The following is a 27,055-nucleotide window of genomic DNA, read 5'->3' on the forward strand; positions in this document are numbered from 1 at the left end:
TCCCCTTTTATTCAGGACCAAACTTCTCCTATGTGTGGTCTACACCTCCCACTACCAATTTCCTCTCTACCCACGTGTGATTTAATTCTTAGACTGTGGCTTCTGGCACTGACACTCTGGGGAAGCGACTGTCTCTGGGCCTCTCAACATCCCCCCGCCCCCGCTCCATGGCCACTCCTTGAACTTCCCATCCCCTCACAGAGGGCAGTGTGGGGCAGTGGTTACCAGCAGGTGCTCTGGAAGCATTATCTACAGCCCCAGTCCTTCATCTATCTGTCCCTGGTTGTGTGACCCAAGAACAAGACTATGAACCTCACTGTCCCCATTTGTAAAATGGGCATGTTGGTAGACTCTCCCTCACGGTATTGCTGGGAAAATGAACTGAGATGATGTATGTAAAGTTCTTCGACCCCAGATGGTTTGATGAGTCTCCTTGTCATCACGGAGAACCCACTTCCCTTCTTGACATTCCTCCCCCTGGGATTTGACACATGGTGCCTGCCTGGGCTCTTTGTGGGCTCCTCTCCTCAGTAACATCCCTGAGCTCTCACCACAGGTCGGGCGAGGTTCTCAGCAGTTACGTTTATGGGTGAGTGGATGCATGGATTCATGGATGGGTTTACTTTGTCCTCACAACAGCCCTAGGGGGTAAGAGCTATTATTATCTACATTTTACAGATGAGGAAACTGGGGGCCAACCACGGTGGTTAAGAAACTGGTCCGTTTCAGAAAGAGAAGAACAAATACCGTATACTAACAAATATGTATATAGAATCTTAAAAAAAAAAAAATCGTTCTGAAGAACCTAGGGGCCAGACAGGAATAAAGACGCAGACATAGAGAATGGACTTGAGGACACGGTGTGGGGGCAGGGAAGGGTAAGCTGGGACGAAGTGAGAGAGTGGCACGGACATATATACACTACCAAATGTAAGACAGATAGCTAGTGGGAAGCGGCCGCATAGCACAGGGAGATCAGCTCGGTGCTTTGTGACCACCTAGAGGGGTGGGATAGGGAGGGGGGGAGGGAGGGAGACACAAGAGGGAGGGGATATGGGGATATATGTATGCGTATAGCTGATTCCCTTTGTTATACAGCAGAAACTAACACACCATTGTAAAGCAATTATACTCCAATAAAGATGTTAAAAAAATTAATTAATTTTTTTTAAAAAAGAAACAGAAACTGTTCCAAGGGCACAGAGCCAGCCTGTGGCAGAAGCATGCCCGGGGCTCTGTCCTAGGGTGTGTTTTCACCTCAAGCAACCCTTTCTCCCTCCCTGATGTCTCCACTCAGGCCTTGGATCTTGGGATGGATGCTTCCTAAATCTCTGTCCCCAGCCTCTGCAGGTGACAGATCAAACACCCCCCCCCGGACTCCACCCCACCCTCTGGCCTCCTCACTGTCAGATGCCTTAGCTCCCCCTGCCTTGCGGTCTAGCCGGCTCTGGGCAGGTCTGTCACCCACACTGGACAGTGAGCTCCAGAGAGGAAGAAAGTTGTCCACTCATGGTTCACGCAGCCTCAAGAACCAGAAAGGCAGAACCAAGTTCCCTTTCCACCAACTTCCCTTTTTTCTGTTCAGGCCAATATCATTCCCTACCTCCCCATCTGCCTCGCTGGTCTGAAACTTTGCCCTCGACTCATTCCTTGCCTCCAGCCCCCACATTGCATCAGGCCCAGACTCTGCTCAGCGATGTCATCAGGCAACGCTCAGCTTTCTCACTTCCTCTTCGTTCCCACTGGCTCAACACGAATCCTTCACACCCAGACTGTATCAACCATTTCCAATCCTATTTCCTCCTCTCTGGTCCTCTAGACGCCACCCACCTGCATGCTTATGTCTGATAGGTCTTTCTCAAGGGCTGCTCTGACTACATACTGCCCCCCCTCAAGAACCATCGATGGCTCCCTTCTTCCTTCTGCCTCCACTAGAAACTCTTCAGGCCAGTCTTTCAGCCCTACTGTCAATCTGGTCCATCCCTCCCTAGTCAGTCTCATCTCAGGGATCCCCCAGGGTTCACCTTATACACTGTGCCTGGGTTTGCGGCTCCTGTCCTCCGCTTTTCTAGATTACCCACCCCCTTCTCGGCAAACCAAATTCTACCCATCTCTCATATATGGCATGCCGTGACGGATTAAGCAAGGGGGTCACTGTGGAGCCGAGGGGCTGCGAACAAAGACTCACAGTCAGGTAACCCGGGTTTGAATTCAGCTCTGCCATCGGCAAGTTGGGGGATTTCAAGCAAGTCCTTTCCCTCTGAGCCTAGGTTCCACGTCTATAAAATGAAAATAATAATAGTAACTGCATTAGAAGGTTTGAGTTCGCATCAACTGCCTTAGCGCCTATATCTGGCAAATAGTACGTGTTCCTGACTTTAAATATCATCTCTATGCCAATGGCTCCCAAATTCCTCCCGCCATCTCCAGACTTGTATCTCAGCTGCCTACTCAACGTGTCAAACAGATGTCGCAACCCACCAAGTCCAAAACTGAATTCCCCATTCCCGTTCACTCCCACACCTGCTCCTCCTCTGTTCTTTGCCAGCCCCTTCCGTCCGGTTGCTTGGCCAGAAACCTGGGTGCCATGCTTGACGCCTCTTTCTCTCACCCCCCACTTCCCATCTGTCCGGTGATCGCCTGGCGCTGACTCCAGAATCCATCCAGAGCCTATCACCTCTCCCCTGGATTCCTGCCGTCTCCCCACCTCCATCCTTGCTCCCTACAATCTATTGTCAGCACAGCTGCCACAGGGAACGTGAGTGTCCTCGGATCACAGCATCCCCATGGCTTTCCATCGCACTCAGAGGAAAAACCAAGGCCCCCACAGCAGTTACAAGGCCCTGCGTGCTCTGCACCCATCCCTACCCTGCTAACTTTGGCATGTTCTTTCCCTGGATACCTGCGTGCCTTGTTCCTTCACCTCCTTCAAATTTTACTTAAATGTCACTTTTCGGTGAGGTCTACCCTATTTAAAACTGCAACCCACCCCCACCTCTTCCTCTGCTCTATTTTTTCTTTTTCTTTTTGCTGTAATACTTACCACCCTCAAACATACTATATCACTGACTTACTTATTATGCCTGCTGTTCATTGCCTGTCTCCTACCCGTATCCCCCTACCCGCATCCCCACTGGAATGTAAGTTCCACGGGACAAAGGCCTTTCAGTGAAGCATATCCCCTGGCACATAGTGGGCCATATTCTACATGCTGGTAGAATTCAGTGAGTGGATGAGTAATGGCTGATTTTGTTCCGGGGGCAGAGTACAGAAGCACTTCTCATGGAGTCTCACTCTTACCGGTGATGGACTTGTCTCAATCTCTCTCGTGCCTGGGCTTTAGCACTCCATCTGGGCTCCCGCTCCAGCCCTGTAAAACAGTTCCTTTTATTCACGCTAGAGTCCAACTCTCTCTTTCCGGGGAGCATTTGTCCCAGTTTCCAAGCTATTCCGCAGGCAGTTCTTTGGTCTCTTGACAGCACTGGGACAATTACAGGCTGTGCTGCCGAGTGACCGGTTCAAGGCACTTAGCGCTCAGGGAGCAATGGCGGATCTTTCGTTCGGATGTCAGAAGTCTGCTGCAGCCTGCTCCGAGCCTGGCAGCCTCCTGGTGGGGTGGGGGGTCTTTCCTATGCAATCTGACCCTCGTGCTCCCAAGAAAGGTTTGTTCAGCACCAGGGTCAGCGCTCAGAGCCCAGCATCCTGGAAGGAGAACGCGGCACCCTTTCTAAGGAGCCTGGTGGATCTGGCCTCTTTGAAAGCCTAGGGGTTTCCCCACACTCCTGTCCAATCTCAGCCACTGCAGACAAGCCAACAGGGACAAGAGCAGCAGCGTTGGGCCATTTGACACGTGGCACAGTCCTACGTGGATCATGGCTCCCCCAGTGAGGGCTGAGGGTGCAGAGGGGGGGTGGCCACTTCTGAGCAGGGTCCAGACCTGGGAAATATGAGCCCGCAGAGGAGGCTAAGGCCCTGTTCCCTTTCCAGAGAGAAGCCGGCGCCTCAGCAGCCCTCCGGGCCCAGCCAGGTGGGTTGTGGCTTGTCCTACCACACGCGGGGCTTCCCCCTCGACCCCACCTGCTTCAGCATCTCCCTCCTTCCTGCCTTGCCTCCGTCCCATCAACTCTCCAGACTCATGGTTTTTTTTTTTTTTTTTAGATGAAACTAAAACTATCTAATCTAACTCCAAAAATAATTTGGTGTTTTTACTGGGATCACATTGAATGTATAGATGTCCTTAGGGAGCTGGGTATCGGTACCATCTACTCCTTGAAGTTTTTCTTAGCCTGTCCGACCTCTCCTCCCCCAGTCAGCTCCTCCTCGTCCCTGCCCTCCCTGTGGGGTACAGGCTGGGGAGCAGGGTGACTGGCTGTCTCCGATGCCTGAGGTTGGGCTCATTAAGGATGTGCTCTCAGGGGAGATGGGGAGGAGTTGGGGAATGAGGGCAGGGAAGGGATGGAAGCCCAGAGAAGGTGTGACGTCAGGCACAGTCCCCCAGGGAGCTTCTGCCTGGCCCCGCGGGGGCTCTAAAGTGAGAGTTAGAAGCAAAAGCAGCCAGAGGGAGTGGGGCTCTGGGTGGGACACCAGCACCATTAACCATACCCACGAACCCACCACCAGGTAAGAGTCAATATTACTGCTCACGGTGGCTCCGTGTGCCTCTCCTAATCCACCCCTCCATGCATTAGAGAAAACTGAATTGGGCATCCATTAGTCCCATGCATTTCTTCCTATTTTACTAATCGGTGTATGTCCCTAAACAATATATAGCACTGTTGATGCATGTTTTTACGCTTCATATTAACACTGTCATATCGTATCTGTGCTTTCACATCTTGCAGTGCTGAACTTGAGAGTCATGTGTGTTGACAGGTATCAGTGTATTTCTTTCTTTTTACATTGTATGCTGTTCCATACAATAACTATATTACAATTTACAAAAAGTAGAGTGGGGGGGCTTCCCTGGTGGCGCAGTGGTTGCGCGTCCGCCTGCCGATGCAGGGGAACCGGGTTCGCGCCCCGGTCCGGGAGGATCCCACGTGCCGCGGAGCGGCTGGGCCCGTGAGCCACGGCCGCTGAGCCTGCGCGTCTGGAGCCTGTGCTCCGCAACGGGAGAGGCCACGACAGGCCCGCGTACCACAAAAAAAAAAAAAAAAAAAAAAGTAGAGTGGGGTCTCTGGAGTCGGACTGCTTGCTGGCTTGGTCAAGGTAAGTTCCCTTAATCGGTCTGTGCCTCAGCACTTCTATCCAGAAAATGGAGCTCCTATTAGTAGGACATCATCTGAAACCTGAGGAAGGGATGAAATGAGAAAATTCATTCGAAGGCACACAGTGGTGTGTGACAGGGACAGTGAACCTCCCGAGGAGGAGGAGGCCAGTGTCCTATTCATCGGTGTCTCCGGCCATAAATGAACGAATCCTCCTCCTTCCCCTGCTCCCCATCCCGCCCAGGGGCCCCACGGCTTCTGCTCCTGACACCCTGGAAAGAGGACCCGGGCCTACGGACCTGGCCTCTCAGTGTTCACGCAGACAGGACTTCAACTCCATCATGTTGACGGCAGTCATGATGATATATAAAAACGAGGAAGCAGGCTGCACAGGGACAGTGCGAGCCAGGGGTGGGGAGGAGAACGGAAGACCCAGGAAAGTGGCCAGGCAGGCAGAAGCGCCCACGCCGAGAGTCTTGAGATCCCAGGATGCTAGGTTCCCCCTCCACCTGCCCGCCCCTCTGTGCGTTTGGGTGACAATCAGAGCCATGACCCAGTCCAGGCTTCCCAGGGGTCCTTGCTGGGCCTGAGGAGCAATCTCTTGACCAGGATAAGACGGCGGAGGGTCAGAGAGTTTCCGGGGTGACTTGAACACATCTTCACAGAAGGCCGCTTTCAGTCTCTGACATCCCTTTGAGGCAGTTAAATATTTTCACCAGGAAGTGCCTTGAAATGCACCTCCCCGCCATGGATGGGCGGGCCTTGAATAAATCAGAAAGGGGTGTGGCACAGGCACCAGGTCAGAGAGGGCCAACGGACACAGACAGCTGTGGGCCCTGGCCCTTCCCCTCTTTCTCTTCTTGCAGGACCTGTGGTGGTCACTGGAGCACAAAGGGAACACGACACACACGTGCCTGCTCTCACGGGTCTTACGGAAGCACCATGAAACAAGCCGGGTCACATGAGGGATACAACGGGCGCAGGTGAGGTGAGTACCCGTGGCAGGGAGCCTTCATTAAGCTAAGTCAGGGAAGGCCTCCTGGAGGAAGTGACATCTAAGCTGAGACCAAAAGATGAGTAGGAGTTGGCCAGGGCAACAGTGAAGGGGGAAGTTATTCCAGGAAGAGAGAACAGCCAGTGCAATGGCTCAGAGGTATGAGAGAGAAGATCGACTTGAGGATGTAAAAAAAAAACAAAACAAAACGTGTGCCAAAGGCGATGTGGGGGAGTGGACTGAGAACGGGGGAACCGGCATCGGGGAAATGAGCCTGGAGCCAGCAGGCCAGTTGAAATCCTCTAGGAAAACAAAGACACGGAACATGCACTTGTCAGTCCCTAGCGCTATGCTCGATTTCTGTGCCAACAGGCCTAGGTTACCCTGGTTGGGCTTCTGGGCTTAGGAGATACGTGAAAGACTGGTTAATGTAGATCATCTGGCAAACAGCTGGTGCTCAATCATTTTAATATTCTTCTCTCTATTTACTTCCTTGTCTGCTGCAGTGATGACCAGCGTATCTGAGACATTAGCACTCTCGAGTATCAGTGTATCTCAAAGCAACTACAAAACGCTTCTCCTTTCCAGCTCCACTCAGTGAGAATCCCAGATAAATCCATTAACAGCTGGTGGGCTAAGGAGGAACTTCATCCCGTCTGCCAAGAGAGCAAATGAAGAGAGGTGAGCTCGATAACGGAAAGCTTGTTTACCCCAGTTAAGGGAATGGTTCGAGCCTTTTAACAGCATCATACACATTACTGACAAGTCATTCCTACTTAGACCAAGTAATATATTTCTTCTTCCTGATTGCTGCATCAATCAGGATAGGCTAGGTTATGCTGCAATGACAAATAGCCTCAAACTCTCAGTGGTTTAAAACCACAAAGCTTTGTTTCTTCCACATAGATCTGCTGGGGCTCTTTCTGTGGCTGGAGGTTCTGAGTCGGCCTCACTCTGGGACCCAGGGTAATGCACTTGTCATCTTCTGGAATATCGCCAAGTTCTGGACCCAAGGAACTAAAAGTTCTGAAGGCTCTCTCACCGATAATTAAATGTTCGAATCTGGTTTGACAAACTTTACTCCCACTGCCAGTTCAGAACTGGTCATGTGGCACCTCACCAACACCAAGGCGGCAAGAAGAGCAGCCCTCTTGAATGCCTGGGCCAGCAAGCCAGAAAAACTCAGAGAGACTGATGTTGAAACTGACTTCCCATTCTGTCCAAGTCTAAGATTCAGGGGTCTTGCTAGTCTGCTTCTAATTAGTTGGGATTCATGAGTTTTGACCTTGCCAAGTTCAAAAGCAATTTAGAGGAAAAAAGTTACACCAATTTGAACAGCATCTATCAGCTTAGGGAAAAAATTATGCAAATTACAAATTATTTTATCTGCTTGCTGACACTGTAACATGTCTTCATCTTACTTTACCGAAAACCAGGAAGACTGCTTTTCTTTATACACATCCTATAATTCTATAGTCTTGTTTGGGTAACCAATAACAAAAGTGAATAGCAATAGGATGTTTCGAACCCTTTGGAAACATCTGTCGCATGATCGTAGACTCTAATTTACCAAGAGCTCACCGTGGGCACGTCATTTTTCTAAGTGTTCAGCAAGGATTATCTTATGACATCTTCCCCTACAAGGAGAGTTGTTATTATTTCAATTTTACAGAGGAGAAAATCAAAGCCTGGAAAGGTTAAGCAACTTGCCTAAAGTCATACAGCCAAAGATCACCATGTTACATTACACTCCTGTATGGATAAAAAACAAGAGGCTCATTATGAATAATTCTGTTCTGTCCTCTGGGGGCAACAGATCCTTTGAAGGTAAGAGAGGGGCATCTGTTCCAAAACATTCCCTGCTTTGGAGTTCTCCTAGGTTCAGAGGCATCACCACCACCAGCCGATTTGGCGAGATTAATGAGATCCTGCATGGGTCTGGCCACTGAAGTTTGCGGTCATCTGGGGAAAGCCAGCCTAGCACTAGATCTTTACTTTAATCCCAGCAGCTGAAACATTATTTATCCAGGAAAGCACATGACTGAGAAGAAGTAAATGGGGCACAGGTGGTCTCCTGAGCTATTAGTCGCACAGGGGTAGCAGGGCGTGTGCACACACACACACACACACTCACGTATATTGTGGCTCCCAGATGCCTATTATTCAGCCTCGTGCTGGAAATTCCCAGCCATTTGTGTCTGTGTTTTGCTGCCTGGCCTCACCCTTTTGGGGAATGTACAGAGAACAAAGGAGAGGCAAAGGGGAATAACAACAAAGGGCAGAGGGTGAGAAGAATGCAGGTAGCTACCACGCAGAAGACCCTGCAAACCTGGGAGGGGTGGGGGTGGGCTGGCCTGGTGCAGAGGGCTCTAAAACTTTGGCTAGGAGCCAAATCCCCTAATTTGGAAGGCAGGGCGGGGCGGGGGGGGGGGGGAGGGGAGGGAAGGAGGGGGGAAGGGGAAACTGCTTGAAGGTACAGATTCCCAGCTCTCCCACCCCTGCAGTCTGAATTCAGCAGGGCTGAAGTGGGGCTCGGGAGTCTGTACTTTTGACAATCTGTGGCTCATGCTTTCAGAAATAGTGATTAAGATTGAAGTCCTGGAGAAAGACTTCAGGTCATATTCCAGCTTTGCTGCTTACAAGCTGTGTGACCTTGGGCAAGTCACGTAGGCTTTGAAAGCCTTACTCTCATCATCTGTAAGATGGGAGCCCTTGTACGTAAAGAACCTAATATATTGCCTGGCCCGTGGTAAACATTAAATAAACAATGGCTATTTTAATAATAATAATAATATTTGTATTATTATATCTCAGAGCCCTGATGGCTCTATCCAAGATTTCAGAGGCCTCCAAGTCTCTATGAAACTCTGTACTAATTGTGAGGAATCGCTTCAGCTAAAGTTTAGCTCTGTAACTGAAAGAGAAAATAAAACACAAACACCCCAGCATCCCTAGGGAGGTGCTCTGGACTGAGGGAGAATAAAATTTCCCCACTCTCCATCCTCTTCTGGCACATGAAGAGTTTATCTTATCTGAGAATGTGATGAAAAGACAGGGACAAGCATTTTCATTTCAAAGCCTCCGTTGGTGTCTCATGTTGCTGAAAGGGTGGTATTGCGGGGGAGAGGTTGGGGGCTGTGACTTTGCCTCCAAGCTCCTTCCTGGGGGTGGGACTGGGCAGAAGCAGGAGGGACTGGACTTGGGGTGGAACAGGAGAGCTACTGCGCACTGCTAAGGGCAGTACTAGAATTTGCAGGGTCTTCCCTGGCGGTCCAGTGGTTAAGACTCCGCGCCTCCATTGCAGGGGGGCGTGGATTTGATCTCTGGCTGGGGAATCCTGCATGCAGCGCAGGCTGCAGTCAAAAAAATAAATAAATAAATAAATAGAATTTGCAGCTGACGCAGAGGCAGCAATCTCAGATTCTTGCAGGAACCTCAAACCCAAATGTCTATGGGGCTTGGCAGGTAGTAAAATGAGGGAAGCAATGTGTAAGAAAAATTATGTGCCCATCATATTCTGTCTTTCCTTGTCCTGCTTTTGATGAAGACTTGGGCTCAGAGAAAGATATCCTTAGTATAAGAAAAACAAGAGAATGGTGATGATAAATGGCAACTGACATGGCCACAGGGTCCAGAGCACCAAGAGGTGGAAAGGATGGTAGAGAACTGGGGGTTCTCAGCCTGGCCTGCCCCCTCCCAAGGGGCAGCCACTTCTCAGGCCCTGCCCACTGTCATCCTGGGGGTTAAACCACCCAGTGGGGCCAGACCTTCTGAATCACCTGAGAGAACATAAAAAAGTGGGCTGGTGTGTGTAATTTCCAGATTTTTTTTTTTTTTTTTTTTTTGCCGTACGCGGGCCTCTCACTGTTGTGGCCTCTCCCGTCGCGGAGCACAGGCTCCGGACGCGCAGGCTCAGTAGCCATGGCTCACAGGCCCAGTCGCTCCGCGGCATGTGGGATCTTCCCGGACCGGGGCACGAACCCGCGTCCCCTGCATCGGCAGGCGGACTCTCAACCACTGCTCCACCAGGGAAGCCCTAATTTCCTGATTTTTAATGTTGCCTCTAATTTTAAAAAATACCATGTAGACATCGAATCTAAGATGCCTTTGATTGCAAAACATTCTGATATTTAATAAACTACTAATAAAGAACAAAAGACCTGTCAATTAAACTGTGACAAGTCATTGATTGTAGGACAAATCCCAATTCCAAAGATGTCACAATGTGAAAAAAAATGTGCCTCTAAGAATCCATGAAATACTGTATAATAATAAGCTGGGTTTGGCCTTTGGCACCTTGTACAGTTTCCAATCTACACAACTGTACAGAGCAGCTCTTATGATGCCACCTCGGGCACTGGAGGTTTGTACTTGGGTCATATCAATGAACACCCGAGTCCCTTGAGGAGTAATCCCTCTTTGGTCTTTATCTGGACCAGCAATGAGTCAAGGCAGTAAAGAGGAAAATGTGGCCCAGTTTGCTCCTGTGGGTCACTAGAGCACTAAAGGTGACACCAAGGCCCCCAAGATGGTGGTTTAGTAGGCATGGGCCAGGGGTGGGGTGGTGGTTCATAAGCGATTCTGATTCCTGCCAGGGATGGGAGCCACTAGAGGTCTCACACCTGATTTTATACATGGCCCGGTGTCACATACCTGGGCGGAGCAGAGCCAGGCCAGAGGCTCAACCCTCCCCAGCCCCGTTCCCAGTGCTCCCTTCTCCTGCTGACTGTAAAGTTCCTGCCCCTCTGCCCCAGGGCTCCCCAGTACTTCTCCAGAGAGCCTTGTTTGTTTGTTTCTTTGTTTTGGCCACACAGCTTGGCATGCGGGAACTCAGTTCCTGGACCAGGGATCACCCATGCCCCCTGCAGTGGAAGCACGGCGTCCTAACCACTGGACCACCAGGGAAGTTCCGCTTTCCCAGAGAGTCGTGGCCTCTCCTTTGTTCCATCCTCTCGGAGGCTCTGGTGCTGAGCCTACCCTAGGAAAAGCAACTTTATTTGATTCACAAGACTTTTCAATTTTATTAGTAAAATACAAAATGGCACAGACGTTGGTGATAGTGTTGGAAAAGCAAAATGATCAACCAAATCCTTCTAAAGTCCTCCTCAAATTGTCTTTGTCCCTGTCCTGCTTGGGGGAACTCACAAAGTCCGTGGAAGGGGGACACGCTGTCCCCAGCTGCTTTCTCACAGAGGGGAGCCCCTTCACGGGTTCCGGTCCCTTGAAGGCTCCCAGGCAAGAGGAGCCCCCAAAAGATCCGCTGTCTTCCTCTCTGAGCTGTCAGAGTGCCGCCATCCGGAGCCAGGCCCAAACATCTTGTGCCATGACCTGCAGGGGAGTGCAGGAGAGCCAGGCGGGCAGGGAAACACGGCTTCCCTCTCTCTGTGGACCGGAGCCCTGGGTGCTTCCTCTCAGCATCTGTCTACAAAGGAGCATGTCACCTGTACCCGGGGGAAGCCTAGCCCATGGGACACCCCTCTGGTGGAGGGCAAAGAACACCTTCAGAGACAATCGGAGGGAGGTGGGGAGCTGCCGCCAGGGACCTGAGAGGTGAGACCTGCAGGTCCGGCTCTGACTGCGGGGTGCTGGCCAGCCCGGTGAGCCTTCGGCCCCATCCAGGCCTGCCCGAGAGTCCTCAGTGCCAAAAAGAGAACCTCTGACTCCATGCCCACAACTTCCCCTCCCCTGCCGGTCCCTCCCCACAAGACAGAGTCCCTTTCAGAAGTAAACACGGGAACCTCAGCTTTCCCTGGTGGATTCTGATCTCATGGAAATCCCTGGCCCTGCCTGCGGGGGGGATGAAGGTGAGGGGAGAAGATCTCAGAGTGCAGAGGACAGTGTTTTCAGGGCGCGAGAGGTGGAAGAGGAACCCAGGCCGCAGGAAAGAAAGAGAAAATGCCTGACTCGGGTCCCTAACGAAGACGTGAAGGAGCGAGGCTACTGCCTGCAGCTGCTCCCTGGCTCCTTTCTCGGAGCCTGCAGGCCTCCTCGTCCTTCAGCCTGTCACTCGTCACTTCGTCTCAAAGCCAGCGGGGGAGGAGGGGGGGCCTTCAAAGTTGGTCTCTGCGCCTGAAGTACCCCATCCTAGCCCCCGCACCCAGGGGGCCCACAGTGCTGACAACGGGGCAGGACCTCCAGGTCACAGCGTCCGTGGAAGTGCCGCTCTCATCGATTGGCAGAGACCATCGCTTCTGCTGAAGGCTGAGAGGCTGCACCCAGGGTCTGCAGAAAGGGGTCTCTGGATCAGCTAGTGATGCCTGCCAGGGGTACAGGCTATTGCCGCATATTTGCCGTCCCTCTCCCCTTTCACAGAGGGGAAACCAGAGGTATGAATGCCTTGATGGATGGGTGGTGGGCCTGCGACTAGACCCCCAACCTTCAGGCTCCTGGTCAATGTTCCTTCACAGCACAGACGGGGCAAGGCAGCGGGTGGGAATCAAAGCCACCGGATAACTTCATTTCCCATTCTCGTGATGCCTACCTGGGGGCAGATCCTTCGCTGGGATCAGTCCCAGGAAACACCACACTAGCCTCATGCAAGAAAAGACAGGTCCCCGGCTGGGGCATGGGGTCTGTACAGGGGGCAGGGGAGCTAGCACCGCAGGTGGCCGGGGTGACGGGCAACCACAGCGGGACCGAGAGACACGATGAGGTCTGAGGGAGTGGGGAGAAGGGGCCTGGCCTGAGGCTCGTCTGTAAGGAGGGATGGCTGTGGTACCCGCAGGGGTATATGGGTCAGAGGGGCTGGGCGTTCCTTCAATAAATAATTGTTCACTGGGGCTGGCACGGTATCTAAGGGACCCTCTAGCCAGCCAGCAGCAGAGGGGAGTTTTCTGACTTGGGACATTGGAGTGAGTTGTGGAGGCCACCCCCTCTGTCCGCAGTAGGTCAAGGATGGTCAAGGGTGGCCTCCAGGAGCTGCGGGCAGTTCCACCCAGAGGACCCACCTCCTTTTGCTCCAGTCATCCCAGCTCGGGCCAGACCCTTGGGGGAGGGGGAGTGTGAGGGTGGGGGACCCCAGGCAGCTGAGTTGAACAACAGGATGCAGGCAGGTGGGCAGCTCACACTGGCACCAGGACGTACGAGTTACTGCCACAGCTCCGGGGCACGTAGCGAAGCCCCTCCACCATGTCTCCTGCCATCTTGCGGGGGCAGCCCTGAAGGCTCTGGTAGGCAAACATGGCCACCCCCAGGCAGAAGAGGAGACCGAGGAAGGCCAACAGCCCCACTGCCTGCCTTCGGGTGGCTGCCTGGGAGTTGGGGGCGGAAGTGGTGAGGACACCCAGCTTCTGGGGGCCCGCGGTGGCTTGAATGGGCTCCTTGACCTTGGGGGTCCAGCTGCCAGAGGCCAATGGATCCGTGCTGGGGGCCCCTTCAGAGGATACAGAGACCACGAAGACATCGGACACGCTGCCGGGCCCCATGAAAGCATCCGTGTGAGCTGAAGTGGGACCCATTTCTTTGGACCCTAGAGAGTTCTCTGGCGTGGGGTCCTGTCCCTTGATCCACCCAGGTTGGCCTTCGGGCCCAGTGTTGTCCTCTGGGACTGTGTGTGAAATAGTGGGGGCCTGGGTGGAGGGGGCCTGGGTGGAGGGGGCCTGGGTGGGGAGGGTCTGGGTGGAGGGGGTCTGGGTGGAGGGGGTCTGGGTGGAGGGGGCCTGGGTGGAGGGGGTCTGGGTGGAGGGGGCCTGGGTGGAGGGGGCCTCAGAGGCTTTCCCCTCAGCCTCGAGGTCTGCCCCAGGTTGGTAGGTGGTAGAACTCTGCCAAGACGTGGTGGTGGTGACGGCAGCCTTGTTGAAAAGCTCAGTTCTCTCGGGCCCTCCATCCAGAGTCTTTGAAGTGGAGGGGGACCTGGTCCCCCTGGAATCAGCCACTTCTGGTGGCAGCTCTGGGGAAGTCCCGAAGGCCCTCTGTGCCTCCTGGCTACTGCTTTCGCTTGTGAATTTGGTCTCTGAGGCCTCAGACCAGTCCATCCCCCCGGTGGCTGGGCTGGTCCTGGGCTCACCCACGCCGATTTGCTTCTCGAATGTGCCGCCATTTGGAGCCAGAGCGGCAGCCTTGCGGTCTAGATGCTCCATGGCTTTCTGGACCCATTTCTCCCGTGGGTCAGCACAGAATAATTTTTCCTTCATGGTCTTCAGGCTGCAGGGAAGGAAGACAAGGGACCCAGTGATGCCCAGATGCCATGCGGAGTAGGGGTATCATGCACGTGCACTGCAGATGAGCAGACCCGGCCAGAAATCCTGCCCCCACTGCTTACTAGCTGTGAGCTCTGAGTTCTTAGCTGGGGCAGCTCAGCTTATGGAACGTCCGTGTTCTCACCTGAGAACCGGAAAGAGAGTCCTACCTGCCGCGGGGTGACCAACCATCCCAGAAAAACTGGGACTGAGGGCGTTCTCAAGACGCGGGTCTTTTTGTGAAAATTCCAGCAAACTGGGACAAGTTGGTCACCCTCCTTCTGTGTTATTGTAGAAGATGAAAATGATGTGAAGCCCCTGGTTCAGAGTAGGAGATCAGTAAAATAATAACAGTGTTAATAATAATGTCATTAACATGAAGGTGGGGGCTGTGGGCTGCAAGTTTTCTGATTGGGAGAAGATGTCACCGGTGTTCTCTGCCACCAAGTGTAAGACTGGCAAGCTTGGTGGTAGGGCCTCCTCACTCTGGAAAGGACTCGATGTCATAACGTCCTCTTCCTCCTCTCCCTCAGTTGCAGGCTGTCCTCCGGACCTCTACCCTCCTCTCCTAGTGTGTATCCTCAGACTGAAGGGGCCCCTAGGGAGGTCCAGCCCTATATATGGTGTCCCTGCTGGGACCCTGAGTGCCATCCAAATCTTGAGCTTCCTTTGAAGTTGCGTGTGGCTGGTTTACTACCGAGACCACAGCTCAGAGCTGGCGGGGACCCTTGCTCCACGCCATAACCTGGGCTAGGCATTTTGCCTGGTTAAACTTCACACCCATCCTGTAAGATGGCTACCACGTGCACCCCCATTTTACAGATGAGAAAACCAAGGCTCAGAGAGGTAATGTAAATGTGCCTGGCTCCAGTATGCTAGGAAGCCAGAGAGGTCCAGAAAGCAAGCGTGATCCTGTGCGCCCCACAGGTGCAGTGCTGCCCTAGTGCCATCATCCCCTCTCTGGAGTGTCCCACTTCCCCTTCGCCTACAAAATAGAAGCAAGTACGTGGGGGAGTCTGGGGGAAGCAAGTCTTGACAGGTGAGCAGAGAGGTCAGGAAGTAGCACACTTGCTCCTCTTAGTAACAATCAGTGGGAGGAATTACAGCTTCCTTTAGCTGAGCCCCTACTTCGAAGGCCCACTGGCCATTTCCTGTTGCCAGGACTCAGGGTCTGGTTGAGTCTGGCTGAGGCCGCTTTAAGACCCAAAGGCCAGTCCTGGGGAAAGGCCTCAGGGCTGGGTGATTGGCAGTACCCAAGAAGGACCCCAGAGGAGCAAGCAGCCAAGATGGCCAGGGATCCCAACAGCCAGAGGGGAAGCTGGCTTGGCTTGACCCCTCCCCAAAGTCTCAGAGGGATTCTATTTCCCCATCTGTCCAATGGCGATAATAACCTTGGCCTCTCCTATTACCAGCAGCTTCTGGGCACCCTGCCAAGCACTTTAGTTTCATTATCTCCTTTCAGCTTCCCCAAACTACCCATTGTACAGATAAGGAAACTAAAGCGCAGAGGGTAGACAACATGACCAGGGCCCCCCAGTCTGTAAGTGGTGAAGCCAGGATTCGCACCAGATCTGTTGGCGTCTGGAGCCTGCACATTCAGAGTACCGTGTTTTCATCCCCCATGAAATCCAGCAGGTTCGAGGGCTGCATAAACACCCTTTGGCCCAGAAGGGATCATCACCCTGGGTGGCATCTCCAGGCCACGGCCGTTCAGGAAGCCACAGCTCACCTTTGCCCTGTGGCACAGATATTAAGATTGGCGAGGAGGCCAGCAGGTCAGGAGCAAGAAGAGCATTTGCAGAGGCCCTGGGCCAGGAGCCCAGCTTTGGGTGACAGGATGTGGGCATGGATTAGCGGAGGCCAGGGAACCATCCCCGGGGCCTGAAAGGAATTCAGAGGCCAAGAGGGCAGTACCTACATGATGGCACGTTTGCCGCATGATTCTTGATTTCGTTGGTAGTGAACTAGACGAGCCACGGGGATCTCCGAGGTCATTTTGCTGCACGTGATGTTACACTTCTTCACACCGAGGTGCTGTCCTGAGCCCACAGAGGCCCCCAGTCAGCAGGACTGTCCATGGGCATCTGGCTTCCCAGCCCCACGTCAGCTTGTCCCCGCCGCGCACCCCCCAAACCAGAACCGATGCCCCACACCCTTGACCTCAGCCCCCTGTCCCGGGCCAAACCTCTCTATGCCTCAGTTTCCCCACCTGGAAAATAGAGACAGCAATAGAACCTACCTCAGAGGGTTGCTGTAAGGTAATGCAAATGAATTCTTACTTATAAAGCTCTTATTGCCTGGCACATTTGTGCTTAATTTTAAAAATTAAGTCGCTATAGTTGGTTCACCCAGGGGAGAGGAGTGTGAGACTGACTAGGCTCTGCCTGAGGTCACACAGCCAGCAAGTGATGGAACAGTCTCTCCTGTCAGGCCTGGCTCCCCGCCTTTCTGGGCCCAGGACGCTGCCCTTCCCCCCACCATGCTTTTACTCCAGTAAGTCACCTGCTCAACTATCGCCCCCTCCCAACCATATCCCATCCATCCCTCTCAGCCTGATCCATATTCACGGATTTCCTCAACCTCTGGGACACACCCGGACCTCGGTCTATCCACACCCCACGTGTATACCCTATGACACACACGTACACTCATAGCAACAAACACAATGACACATATATATATGCCCCCCACCCCCCCCAAAAAAACACATAAAGGCATACATGCAACCAGGCACACATGGCGGATAATAAAATTTGTTAAATATATAAGTACAACCACCTTCTAAAGAGTGTGCTGAGTAGGTGATCCTTTGTTCTGCCATTAAGAGCCAGGATGATTTTGGAAGCAGTTTCTTGGGAGGAACGCCACGGGCCATTTGGATTCCCAGGGCAAGCTGGCGGAGCAGGAGTAAGGAGGACGAACGGAGATGCGTTGTACATGGAGTGGGGACAGAGTGAGATGGGCGGGGGCCTGCAGATGGCTGCGTCCCACGTGGAGCCAGACAGAAACCCCAGGACAGAATGCCGGTGACTCAACAGATAGTTGAGAACCCAGACATTTTATATAAACATTCGAAGTGGTTTGCATTGCATTTCCACCTTAAACCTCTAGCAAAATTTACTCTGTTTGCTGTAAGCTCTAGAGGGTATGCAAAAAATGAGGAAGAACCTGAGTGTCAGATCTGGGTCAAGGTCACATGCAGCTGAAGCATGACCTCAGAGGGTTTTGCAAAAATCTAGAGGCCAGGACGTCCAGGGCAGTGCAGCTGAGGGAACAAACTTATTTAGCTCTGCAGAGCTAGGGAGGCCCCAGGTGACCCCCGCCCTGGGATCCACCAATACACACACAGCTCACACACAAATACTTATGCACACACACCTTCTAGAATCTGCCACCCCTTCTCTCATCATTCCCCTTGCCTCGGCCCACCCTGCTTTGTGGGAAAGGGGGTGCAGGGCTTGCAGGGTGAGGCTGGGCAGCAGTGGTAGCTCCCGAAGTGGTCGGTGGGCTCCCTGCCTCTGGTCCCTGAGTCACCGGTAGCCCTTTCTCTCTGAGGATGTGAAAGGCGCTTTATCACCCTCCTTCTCCCACAACGGGACCTCAGAATGACTCAGCTGCAGCCTCCCCAGGTCCTGTTGATTAGAGCCAGGAGCCGGCCCCTGGACTGGTGTGGCGGGTGACTTCCAGAGGAATCCCCGGATGACCTGGACCTGGGAGATGCTGTCCAGCGGGCAGGAGGGATAGATAACCTCGGGCAGGTCAATGTGCTCTTCTGACTTGCTTCCACTGCTCACCTCCAGGGCTTAAAGAGCCACAGAGGCGGCCTGTCCTAAAGTCTCCACCCTCTGCCGTGGTGCCTGAATAGCCCTGGCCAGGCTCTGTTCTTGGTTCTGCTTGAGAAGGTTGTGTAACTAAATGGGGGGGTCTTTTCTTCTCAGAACTGAAGTTTTCTTTTCTGTAACTGGAGATAACGCCTCCACCAGCCAGTCATCTATTACCTGTCATATGAGTGTCAGGAGGACAGGGACCTTGTATGTCTTGGTGTCACAGTGTTTCCCAGCATCCAGCATAAGGTGGATATAAATATTCATTGAAGGAAATAATGCCTCAATCTACTTATCCCTTCACACACCTCCCCATCCATCTATCCATCCATCCATTTATCTGCCACCCCCTTGTCAATCCCCTACCCATTCCCTGCCACCCACCTGTCTAGCTCCCATCCATCCCCACTCACCCTGGGCCATCAGTCTATCCGTGCCCCACTCACCCACCTATCACCTGTCCATCCCCTACGCGTCCTCCACCCCCTTCAGCTACCCACCCCTCCATCTGTCACCAGCCCACTCACACATCCTTCATTATCCATCCATTCATCCTTCCATTTCCTGATTCAGGCAACACTTGTCTGAATTACTTTTGAGTATCTACAAAGACCCAGACCCTCTTGTCCTTAACCCGGAGCTCCTCCCGGAGATGCTGGTGCTGAGCTTGGAGAAAGCACCTCAATCCCAATAAATGCTATCAGATCACCATGTTTACTCAGTCAACCAACAAATGCCGACCTGGCTCTTGCCAGGCCCTGTGGAAGAGTAGAGGGGTGAACAAGGCCCACCTCTGCCCTCAGAACTCTCCCAGCCTGATGGACAGCTAAGACATAACCACAAAGTATCAGAGCTTTTCTTCGTAGAACACCTACTGTGTTTTGGACCTTATGCTCAGCACACACACATCTGCTCTCATTAATTCCTGCAAAAGGATGATTTTTATGCCCATTCTAAAGATGCAGAAGCTGAGAGTCAGAGAGGTTTAATGACTTGCCCAAAGCCACGCAGCTGCTTAGTGGCAGATCTGGTTTTCCTCCCAGCCCCTAGACATCCACGGCTCTAGGCTGCCTTAAACACCAAGTAAAAACACCGTGTTCCAGAACAGACCCCAGATGTGCCAGGGTTTACAGGAGGGAGAGACCACTTCCAGCTGCAAGTGATCAGGAGACGTTTCTTAGAGGAGGTGTACATTAGGCTGGACCTCAAGGACTGTTTGGAGGATTACAGACAGGAAAAGGTGGGAATGTTCTGGGTCTCTGGGTATTTGGGTGGAAGAGAAGGCTTGAGCCATCGCTCAGCTGTGTGTCCTGGACGAGTGACTGAGGTTCTCTGAACCTCCATTCCCTTACCTGTAAAATGGACATGATAATACCTGCTTCGCAGGATGGTTATGAAAATGAAGCTTTAAAAATATCTGGACTGTGACTAGGTTAAGGGTCTTGAGATGGGGAAACTATCCTGGATCATCTCTGTGGGCCCTAAATCCAATCACAAGTGCCTTTATAAGAGGCAGGCAGGAGATTCCGAGAGCAGAGGAGGCCATGTGAAGAAGCAGATTTAATGTTGGCCTGGAGATTGGAGTGATGCAGCTTCTAGCTGAGGGATGTTGGCAGCCACCAGAAGCTGGAAGGTGTGAGGAACATGTTGATTCCCAGCCTCCCAGAGCCTCCTGGGGGAGCATACACTTGATTTGACCCAGTGGAGTTGATTTCTGACTTCTGGCCCACAGAATTGTGAGAGAATAAATTTCTGTTGTTTTAGCAAAAAAAAAAAAAAAAAAAAAAAAAATATCTGGACCCTTAGAGCAGGGTTTTCTCAACAGCAGACACCCCTGACATCTTGGACCACATAATTCTTTGTTATGGAGGCTGTTCTGTGTACCGTAGGACATTTGGCATCAACCCTGGCCTCTACGTACTAGGTTCCTGAGCACCCCCCAACCAAAATGTAACAACCAAAACTGTGTCCAGAAATTGCCAGATGTCCCCTTGGAGGCCGAATCCCGCACTGAGAAGCGCTGCCCTGGAGACACCCATGTGTCCCCGCCCGGCTCCCTCAACACCCCCTTCTTCCCTGACCCGCTACTTAAAATCTCAACACCTTCCCCACCACCCCCGACTCCCTGCTTTTTTAAATCACAGCGCCTTTTTCCTTCTAACAGACCAAATCTGTTTATTTTGAGGATTGTCTGCCTTCTCCAGCTGATGCTCAGCACGCTGAGGGCTGGGATCTCTGGCAGTTTTATTCGTGAAGATGCGGCCCCAGCACCTAGAATTGTGCCTGACACATAGTAGGTGCTCAGCCAGTGAACGAATCAACAAAATGCACAAGGAAGCACTTTGTGACATATAAAATCCTAACCAACGGAGACACAGAGGAATTTTAATTTAAGTTCGACTTGGGCCTGGACCTGATCTTCTGGATTTATCCTCCCCTGCCTTCCCCCCACCCACACCCTAACCAGGGGGGCAGACGATAGCAGCTTAATTCAGATTTTTTTTTCTCTCTTTCTTGTTGGAGCTTGAGTGGGAGTGAATGCGTCAGTGCTCGGGGAGAAAAATTCACTGCTCTGACTTTTATCTGCAGGTTTGTTATATAAAGCAGAAGAGCCTCTTGCCTGACACAGCCCTGCAAACCCACATTTGGGAACTGACGCCGCCACCCTGCACCAGCCAGGGCAGTAGCCACGAAGTCCCCAGCCCCCTTCCGGGCCTCTCTGGCTCGTGGACCGCTCCCTAGTCCTGCAGGGGTTCCCAGGGGCTCTCTCAGAGCCACAAATGTCAGCGTGGCTAAGGACTTCCAAGATGAGCCCGGCCAAATGCCCAGTCTTAAAGGAGGAGAAACTGAGGCTCAGAAAGGTTGAAATAATGTGAGTATCTCCCAGCAAAACCAGTGACCAAGATTAGGGCAGGAAGCTGATGATTTTGAAGCCTCGGGCTGCCGGATAGAGCATCCAGAGTGCCCCCAGGATCCCCTCTCCATCCTAACACAGAAGACCTCCACCCCCAACTTAGTATAAGTAATTCCTCCTCCTCCCACTTTCAAAGCGTCCTCATAGGCATTAGAGCCTCACCACATGGAGGCAATAGCTATATTTAAAGGTGCAGCAGCTGGGACCAAAGAAGGCAAGACCCCAGTCAGGGTCAGGGCTATGGCAAAGCAACCTCCATCGGAGTCCATGTCTTCCACTCCTCACTATCCCCAAACACCTCGGAGCTCAGTGTTCTAGCCCAGGAAGCAGGAGGGCCAGTGGCACGAGGCCCGCACCACACCACCCACCTGCTCTCCCCTCCCCCCGACTGGTGCGTTTTCCCCAAATAGAGGGACTCGGGGGACAGTTTGCTCCACAGAGGTGCTCTGGAAGCTGGAGACTTGTTCTCATTTTCCCAGCCTGGCTGTGTGCCCTAAGGCAGCCTGCCACCCTCTCTGAGCCCCAGCCTGCTGGAAGGTCTGGGTATTCCCTGAGGATGGGACTGACTCAAACAGTTCTTGAAGGCAGTGTAATCCACAGATGTGGTGAGCAGGCGTCCACACTCTCCTGCAGCCAGTCTTACCCTCTCCTGCCCTACTTGCTGGCTGTGCATCCTCAGGCCAGTTTCTAAACCTCTTTGGGCCTCCATCTTACTCATGTCGGGTGGGATGGATACATCATGCCCTATCAGGGCCCAGGCTCCAGAAAGCAAGTGACTGGAGGTGCAGACATTTCTAAGCTATGCTTGTAGCGGAAAGGCAGTATCACGGGGGAGACACAGGCAGAGGGACTGGGGGCTACAGGCCAGAGGAACAGTGATGAGCCCAATTCATGAGCTGCAATGACCTTGACCTCCACTGGTCCTGGGCCCCCTACTCCTGAGAAGGACTCGAAATCAGGGCAGGAGAAAGTCCCAGCTGTGGCTTAGCCCGGGGCCAAGCTGAGACACAGGAGTCAGGGCTGAGGGTTACATATTAACCCTGGGCAGGGAGACCGGCCCACAGTCTGCCAGGGCTCCCACCCCAGGGCCCACCAAGAGCATCCTCGGGCTTCCCACAGCCCCACCTCCTGGCACCCCTCCACAGCCGGCATCTTGTGCTGCCCACACCACCTCTCCGCGCTGCCACGCGGTCGCCACCTTGCTCACTGGGTCGGGCAGGGACAGTCTCCGGAGACGGTAAATCTTTCCAGCCGGAGGGGCAGTCCTGAGTCTGGGACCGCCACCAGGGAGATGCCCGGCCCCCTCCGGCATATCAGTCAGGAAGGGGCTGCCACGGATCTCAGCCTTACGCGGGCGGGGTCTGGGGGCCCTCATGGAGGCCTGAGGGGCAGAAGTGGGGCTGGGGGCTCCCCCACCCCGCTCATGCCTGAGTCCACCACACTCACCAGCCAGCAGCACGATCAGATGGCAGAGGGCAGTGAAGCGGAGCAGCCACGAGAGAGGTGGAAGAGCCATGGCCGAGGGGGTCCCGGGGTGCCGGCGCAGGCGGTGGCGGCCCTCGTCGGGGCTCGGTGCTGTCCCCTCGCTGCCTGAGCTCTGCCGCGGTTTATAATGGGGCTCCACTGCCTCTGCCTCGCTCGCCCCCGCAGGCAGCAGGCGGGCGGTGGGAGGGGAGAGGAAGGGAGCGTGTGCAGCGACTGAATTCCTTAGAGTGTTGCCAAGGAGCTGAGTCGGCTCCCAGGCTCTGGGTGAGGGCTCCTGGTGGGAGTAATGGGCTGGCTTCTCATACGGGGACCCGCCTGCGAGGCTGGATGAAGCCTGCTAGGGTTCAAAGGGCCTCCTCTCCTCCCATGTGCCGGGACCACCTTCCTACTGGGAGCTGGCACACGCCCTAGGGTCCGACCTGGGGCCCTAGCTCCTAAGTGGGCAGTAAACCAAAGGACAGAAGACTAGAGAATGCTGGCTGCGGGCAAGCCAGGAGGACACAGGGCACGTCAGTCTGGGTCTGACGAAGTCTCCCTTGGTCTGGGAGGTCGCTCTCCCACGCCAGAAAGGACCTCCAGCCCTTACCTCTTAAAGCCCCAACGCCTGGGGGACCTTGTTCATCGAAGTATCCTCCGAGCCCAGCATGCAGCCTGGCAAACAGTAGGGGCTCCCTACGGCAAATGCCTGCCGAAAGAATGATCCAGCCCAACTTCATAGGGACAAATGGACAAACTGAAGCCCAGAGAGGGGGCAGAATCATGCCAGGTCATAGAGGTCATCAGAGCAGAGAACCCACCTCCCGCTGCCACAGAGGAGAGCAGGCGTGAGCAGGGCGTGGGCAGTTCAGGCAGGACACAGGCAAGAGCCCTGGCCTCCCTGCTTCCAGCCCCCCTACCTGTCCTTTTCTCATTTGCACCCACTCCCATCGCTGGCTCTGGCCCTCTGTGAGCCCACGGGAAAAACACGGCCGCCAGCCTCACCCCTGGTAACTCAGGGCCTCTCGGTTGGTCCTTAACTCGGCAGCATGCTCGAAAAAGTCCAGCCCCTCACGGGGGCTCCATCTGTACAAGGAGGGAGTTGGGCTTATCCACTGAGGAGGGAGCTGCGCAGCTGTGACTTTCTAGGTTCTCTCTTTGTTAGAGGTGGTGACAACGGGACCAGGCACGATCGGCCATCGGCTCCCACCAAACTGGTATAAGTGCTTGCTGGTACAAATGGGTGCAGCACAGCTGCTTTCATGGCTGCTTTCCCTGCAGGCCCAAGACTCTGGAAGAGTCTAACAGGAGCCTAGCTCAGTCTGGGACAGGAGTTAACTGTGAACCCACTCCCATCTAGGCAAGTCTGGGCTGCCAGCCAGAGCAAAACCAGTTTGTGAGGCACTGTTGCAGGCTACGGAGCCAGTTGTTCTAGGCTGGGCTGGGTGGAGGGGTCACAGCTCCCAAGGCCAGGGTACCTCTCTCTCACCCAAGCACAGTAAAGCTGCCTAGGGTGTGGAGCTAAGAGCCTGGACCCTCCTTGACAGGGAGGAACACCCCTGGCACTGGCCAATGTCCACTCAGGCTCGGAGAATCTGTCGCAGTCCATGCAGATACGAAGCTAGTAACCTTCCCATCCCTCGCTGTATAGCTGTTGAGGCCCAGAGGGGGACAAGAAGTGAAACAAACTGAGGTCCAAGGCTTTCTGTTCTGCCCAGGTAGGAGCAGCTGAAGAAAAGGAGGAGGAGGAAGAGGAGGAAGAATAGACGGAGGAGGGGGAGGGCCAGGGGGAGGGGACAAGTGGGAGGAGGAAGGGGGGAGAAATAGGGAGGAGGAAAGGGGGAGAGGGGAGAGGCAAGTCCTGGGAAGCCCCACACTTCATAAAGGACAAGACCTGGGTTGGGCCAGGTATTTGGGGGTAAAGACCCTCGTTCCCTTGGCCCCGGACTATATGCTCCAAAGAAGGATTTAGAAAGCAAGGGCTTTGGGATCAGATGATCCTGGCTCTGCCACTATCTCTGTGTGATCTTGGGCGGCTTCCCTGCCTCTCTGAGTTCACACTTACTCTGAGATAGGCACTGTTTTAAGTGCTTTGTATGACTAATTCAGGAAATCATGACAACAAACCGAGGTGTAAGCAAAATACCATTATCGTGGTCCATTTTATGGATGGGGAAACTGAGGCATGCAGAAGTGAAGGAATTTTCTGAGGATCACCAGCCAGGAAGTGGGGGAGCCTGGATTTGCCCCAGCCAGCTGGCTCTGGAGTCTGAGCTCCTGATCACCAGACTACACCACCTCCCTCCATCCCCACTTCGTGGAATGCTGTGAGAATTGAGTTTGTGCCCCTAAGGTGCCGGTTCAGAGCCTGGCACGAAACAGGTGCCAAAACACAGATATAACACTGATTTTCTTTATTTAGCCCTTGGGAACGTCCCCTATCTTCTACTGGCCCAGCTTTCCCTCCCATAAAATTGGAATGGTCACCCCACCTATCTCATCAGGGTGTTAAGAACTGAGTTTAGATTCAATTCAGACACAGGAGCCAGGCTTTTAGGTTGGTGGGACCTGGAGACAAACATGACGCCACCTTTTAGGAGGGGTATCATTTTGGGCAAGTGACTTAACCTCTCTGAGCCTCAGCTTCCCCTTCTGTAAAATGGGATGCTAAAGCCACCTCATCAAATCACTGCTTGGGGGAGTTCATAAAACTAAGGACTTTCAGAGTGCCTGGCACACAGAAACCATTGGTGTTTGTTATTCAGCCCTGATGTGTGCCTGGCACTGTGGTGGGACAGTGTTGGTGGGGGAGCATAGGCAAATAAGCCAAAGTCTTTGCCCCAAGGAGGCTCAGCTCGCTGGGAGGGAGAAGATGCAAGTCCTACCAGAGATTCGAAGGCTGCAGGTCTTAGGGAGGGAGAGAAGCCTTTGTTCTTGTCTGGGAATAAAGGAAGGCAGGAATGAGGGACGATATTTCAATCAGAAGATGGACAGAGGGCTTCCCTGGTGGCGCAGTGGTTGAGAGTCCTCCAGCCAATGCAGGGGACACGGGTTCGATCCCTGGTCTGGGAGGATCCCACATGCTGTGGAGCAACTAAGCCCGTGCGCCACAAGTACTGAGCCTGCGGTCTAGAGCCAACGAGCCACAGCTACTGAGCCTGCGTGCCGCAACTACTGAAGTCTGTGCGCCTAGAGCCCGTGCTCTGCAGCAAGAGAAGCCACCACAATGAGAAGCATGTACACCGCTTGCTGCAGCTAGAGAAAACCTGCGCGCAGCAACAAAGACCCAACACAGCCAAAAATAAATAAATAAAATAAATTTATGTAAAAAAAAAAGATGGGCAGAATTTTGCTTTTTTTTTTACATTATTGTTTTGAAAAATCTGTAAACAATAAAGAAGAAATGAAACAAAGAGCTTTCCTATCTCTACCACCAAGATTCAATGATTAGCATTTTTTCATATTTGCTTCATCTTTCTTTTTTTTTTTTTTTTTTGCTAAGCCATCTCAGAGTAAATTATGAATGCCTGATACTTTGCCCCTTGAATTCTTCAGCATGTACCTCCATTGTATAGACATTGTCTTACATAAATAGAATGCTATTATCCCACCTAACAAAACTAACAATGATTCCTATGTCTTATAATATTTAGTTACTATTCAAATTTCTCCAATTATCCCAAAATGTATTTTCAGTTTCTTCTCCTTCCCTCCCTTTTTCTCTCTCCTCCTTCTTTCCTATCTATCTACCTATTTATCTATCCATATCTATCTATCTATCTATCTATTGATCCAGGGTCCAATCTAGGTTCATGCATTGCTTATGGTTATTTCTATTTATTCTACGATAGACCTCCTTTACATTTTTCATGACATTGACTTTCTGAAGAGTCAGGACCATTGTCTCACATGCTGTTCTCATTCTTAATTTATTGAATTATTTCCTTGTGATGTCATCTAATTTGTTCCTTTACCTTATGTATTTCCTGTAAACTGGAAGTTAGATCTAGAGGCCCTATTAGATCTTGGCTACAAATCCTTGGTAAGAATCCATTATGAGTAATATTTTGTACACCAGTCACATCCACCACGATGGGCAGGTTATTCCACTATTCTTGAGAGATTGATGGCCGACCGCTAGATCTCTCCACTGCAGAAGTGTTATTCCCTTTGTGATTCACAAGTAACTTGCCACATGCAGACAGGCAGGATTTTGACTGACCATTCCAGGCAGAGGGAAAACTTAACCAAGGTGGAAAGCACAGGGCCTATGCAGGGGTTGGGGAACGGTCCAATGCCATTGGTTCTGAGGAAGGAGTGGGCCGGGAGGCTGCAGCTGGACACTTTGAAGCTGGAGTGAGGAGAGAGAATGCTGTTCAGGGGCAAAGGGGAGCTGGGGATCTTCTGAGCTGAGGAATAACTAGAGCAGTGCTGGTCAGCAGGCAGGTAGGTTCTCTCAGAGTCGGTGAGATGGTAGG

At 52.8% G+C, this 27,055-nt stretch overlaps 1 protein-coding gene across 2 annotated transcripts; it reads right to left on the bottom strand.

Annotated features, from left to right (window-relative positions):
• Window positions 1-11,220: 11,220 nt before the first annotated feature.
• Window positions 11,221-22,760, bottom strand: CX3CL1 (C-X3-C motif chemokine ligand 1). 2 transcript variants are annotated; one of them, XM_007129578.4, is made up of 3 exons: window positions 22,563-22,760; window positions 16,297-16,417; window positions 11,221-14,343 (listed from the first exon to the last, which is right to left on the bottom strand). In XM_007129578.4, exons 1-3 carry the CDS (start codon window positions 22,630-22,632, stop codon window positions 13,263-13,265), a joined length of 1,272 nt encoding a protein of 423 aa, XP_007129640.2. In that variant the 5' UTR covers window positions 22,633-22,760; the 3' UTR covers window positions 11,221-13,262. The 2 variants fall into 2 exon arrangements, with proteins under 2 accessions (XP_007129640.2, XP_054935182.1); XM_055079207.1 differs by lacking the exon at window positions 16,297-16,417 and having other exon boundaries at window positions 22,563-22,644.
• Between the last annotated feature and the right edge of the window lie 4,295 nt (window positions 22,761-27,055).

This window comes from Physeter macrocephalus, chromosome 17 (assembly GCF_002837175.3).
Source record: "Physeter macrocephalus isolate SW-GA chromosome 17, ASM283717v5, whole genome shotgun sequence".
In the NCBI taxonomy this organism is placed as follows: domain Eukaryota; kingdom Metazoa; phylum Chordata; class Mammalia; order Artiodactyla; family Physeteridae; genus Physeter; species Physeter macrocephalus.

Coding starts and splice junctions, on each gene's coding strand:
- CX3CL1 (XM_007129578.4), bottom strand. CDS start 22,632: ATGGCTCTTCCACCTCTCTCGTGGCTGCTCCGCTTCACTGCCCTCTGC. Junction 16,418..22,562: donor TCTGATCGTGCTGCTGGCTG/GTGAGTGTGGTG, acceptor CTGTGGGCTCAG/GACAGCACCTCGGTGTGAAG. Junction 14,344..16,296: donor TGCGGCAAACGTGCCATCAT/GTAGGTACTGCC, acceptor CCTTCCCTGCAG/CCTGAAGACCATGAAGGAAA.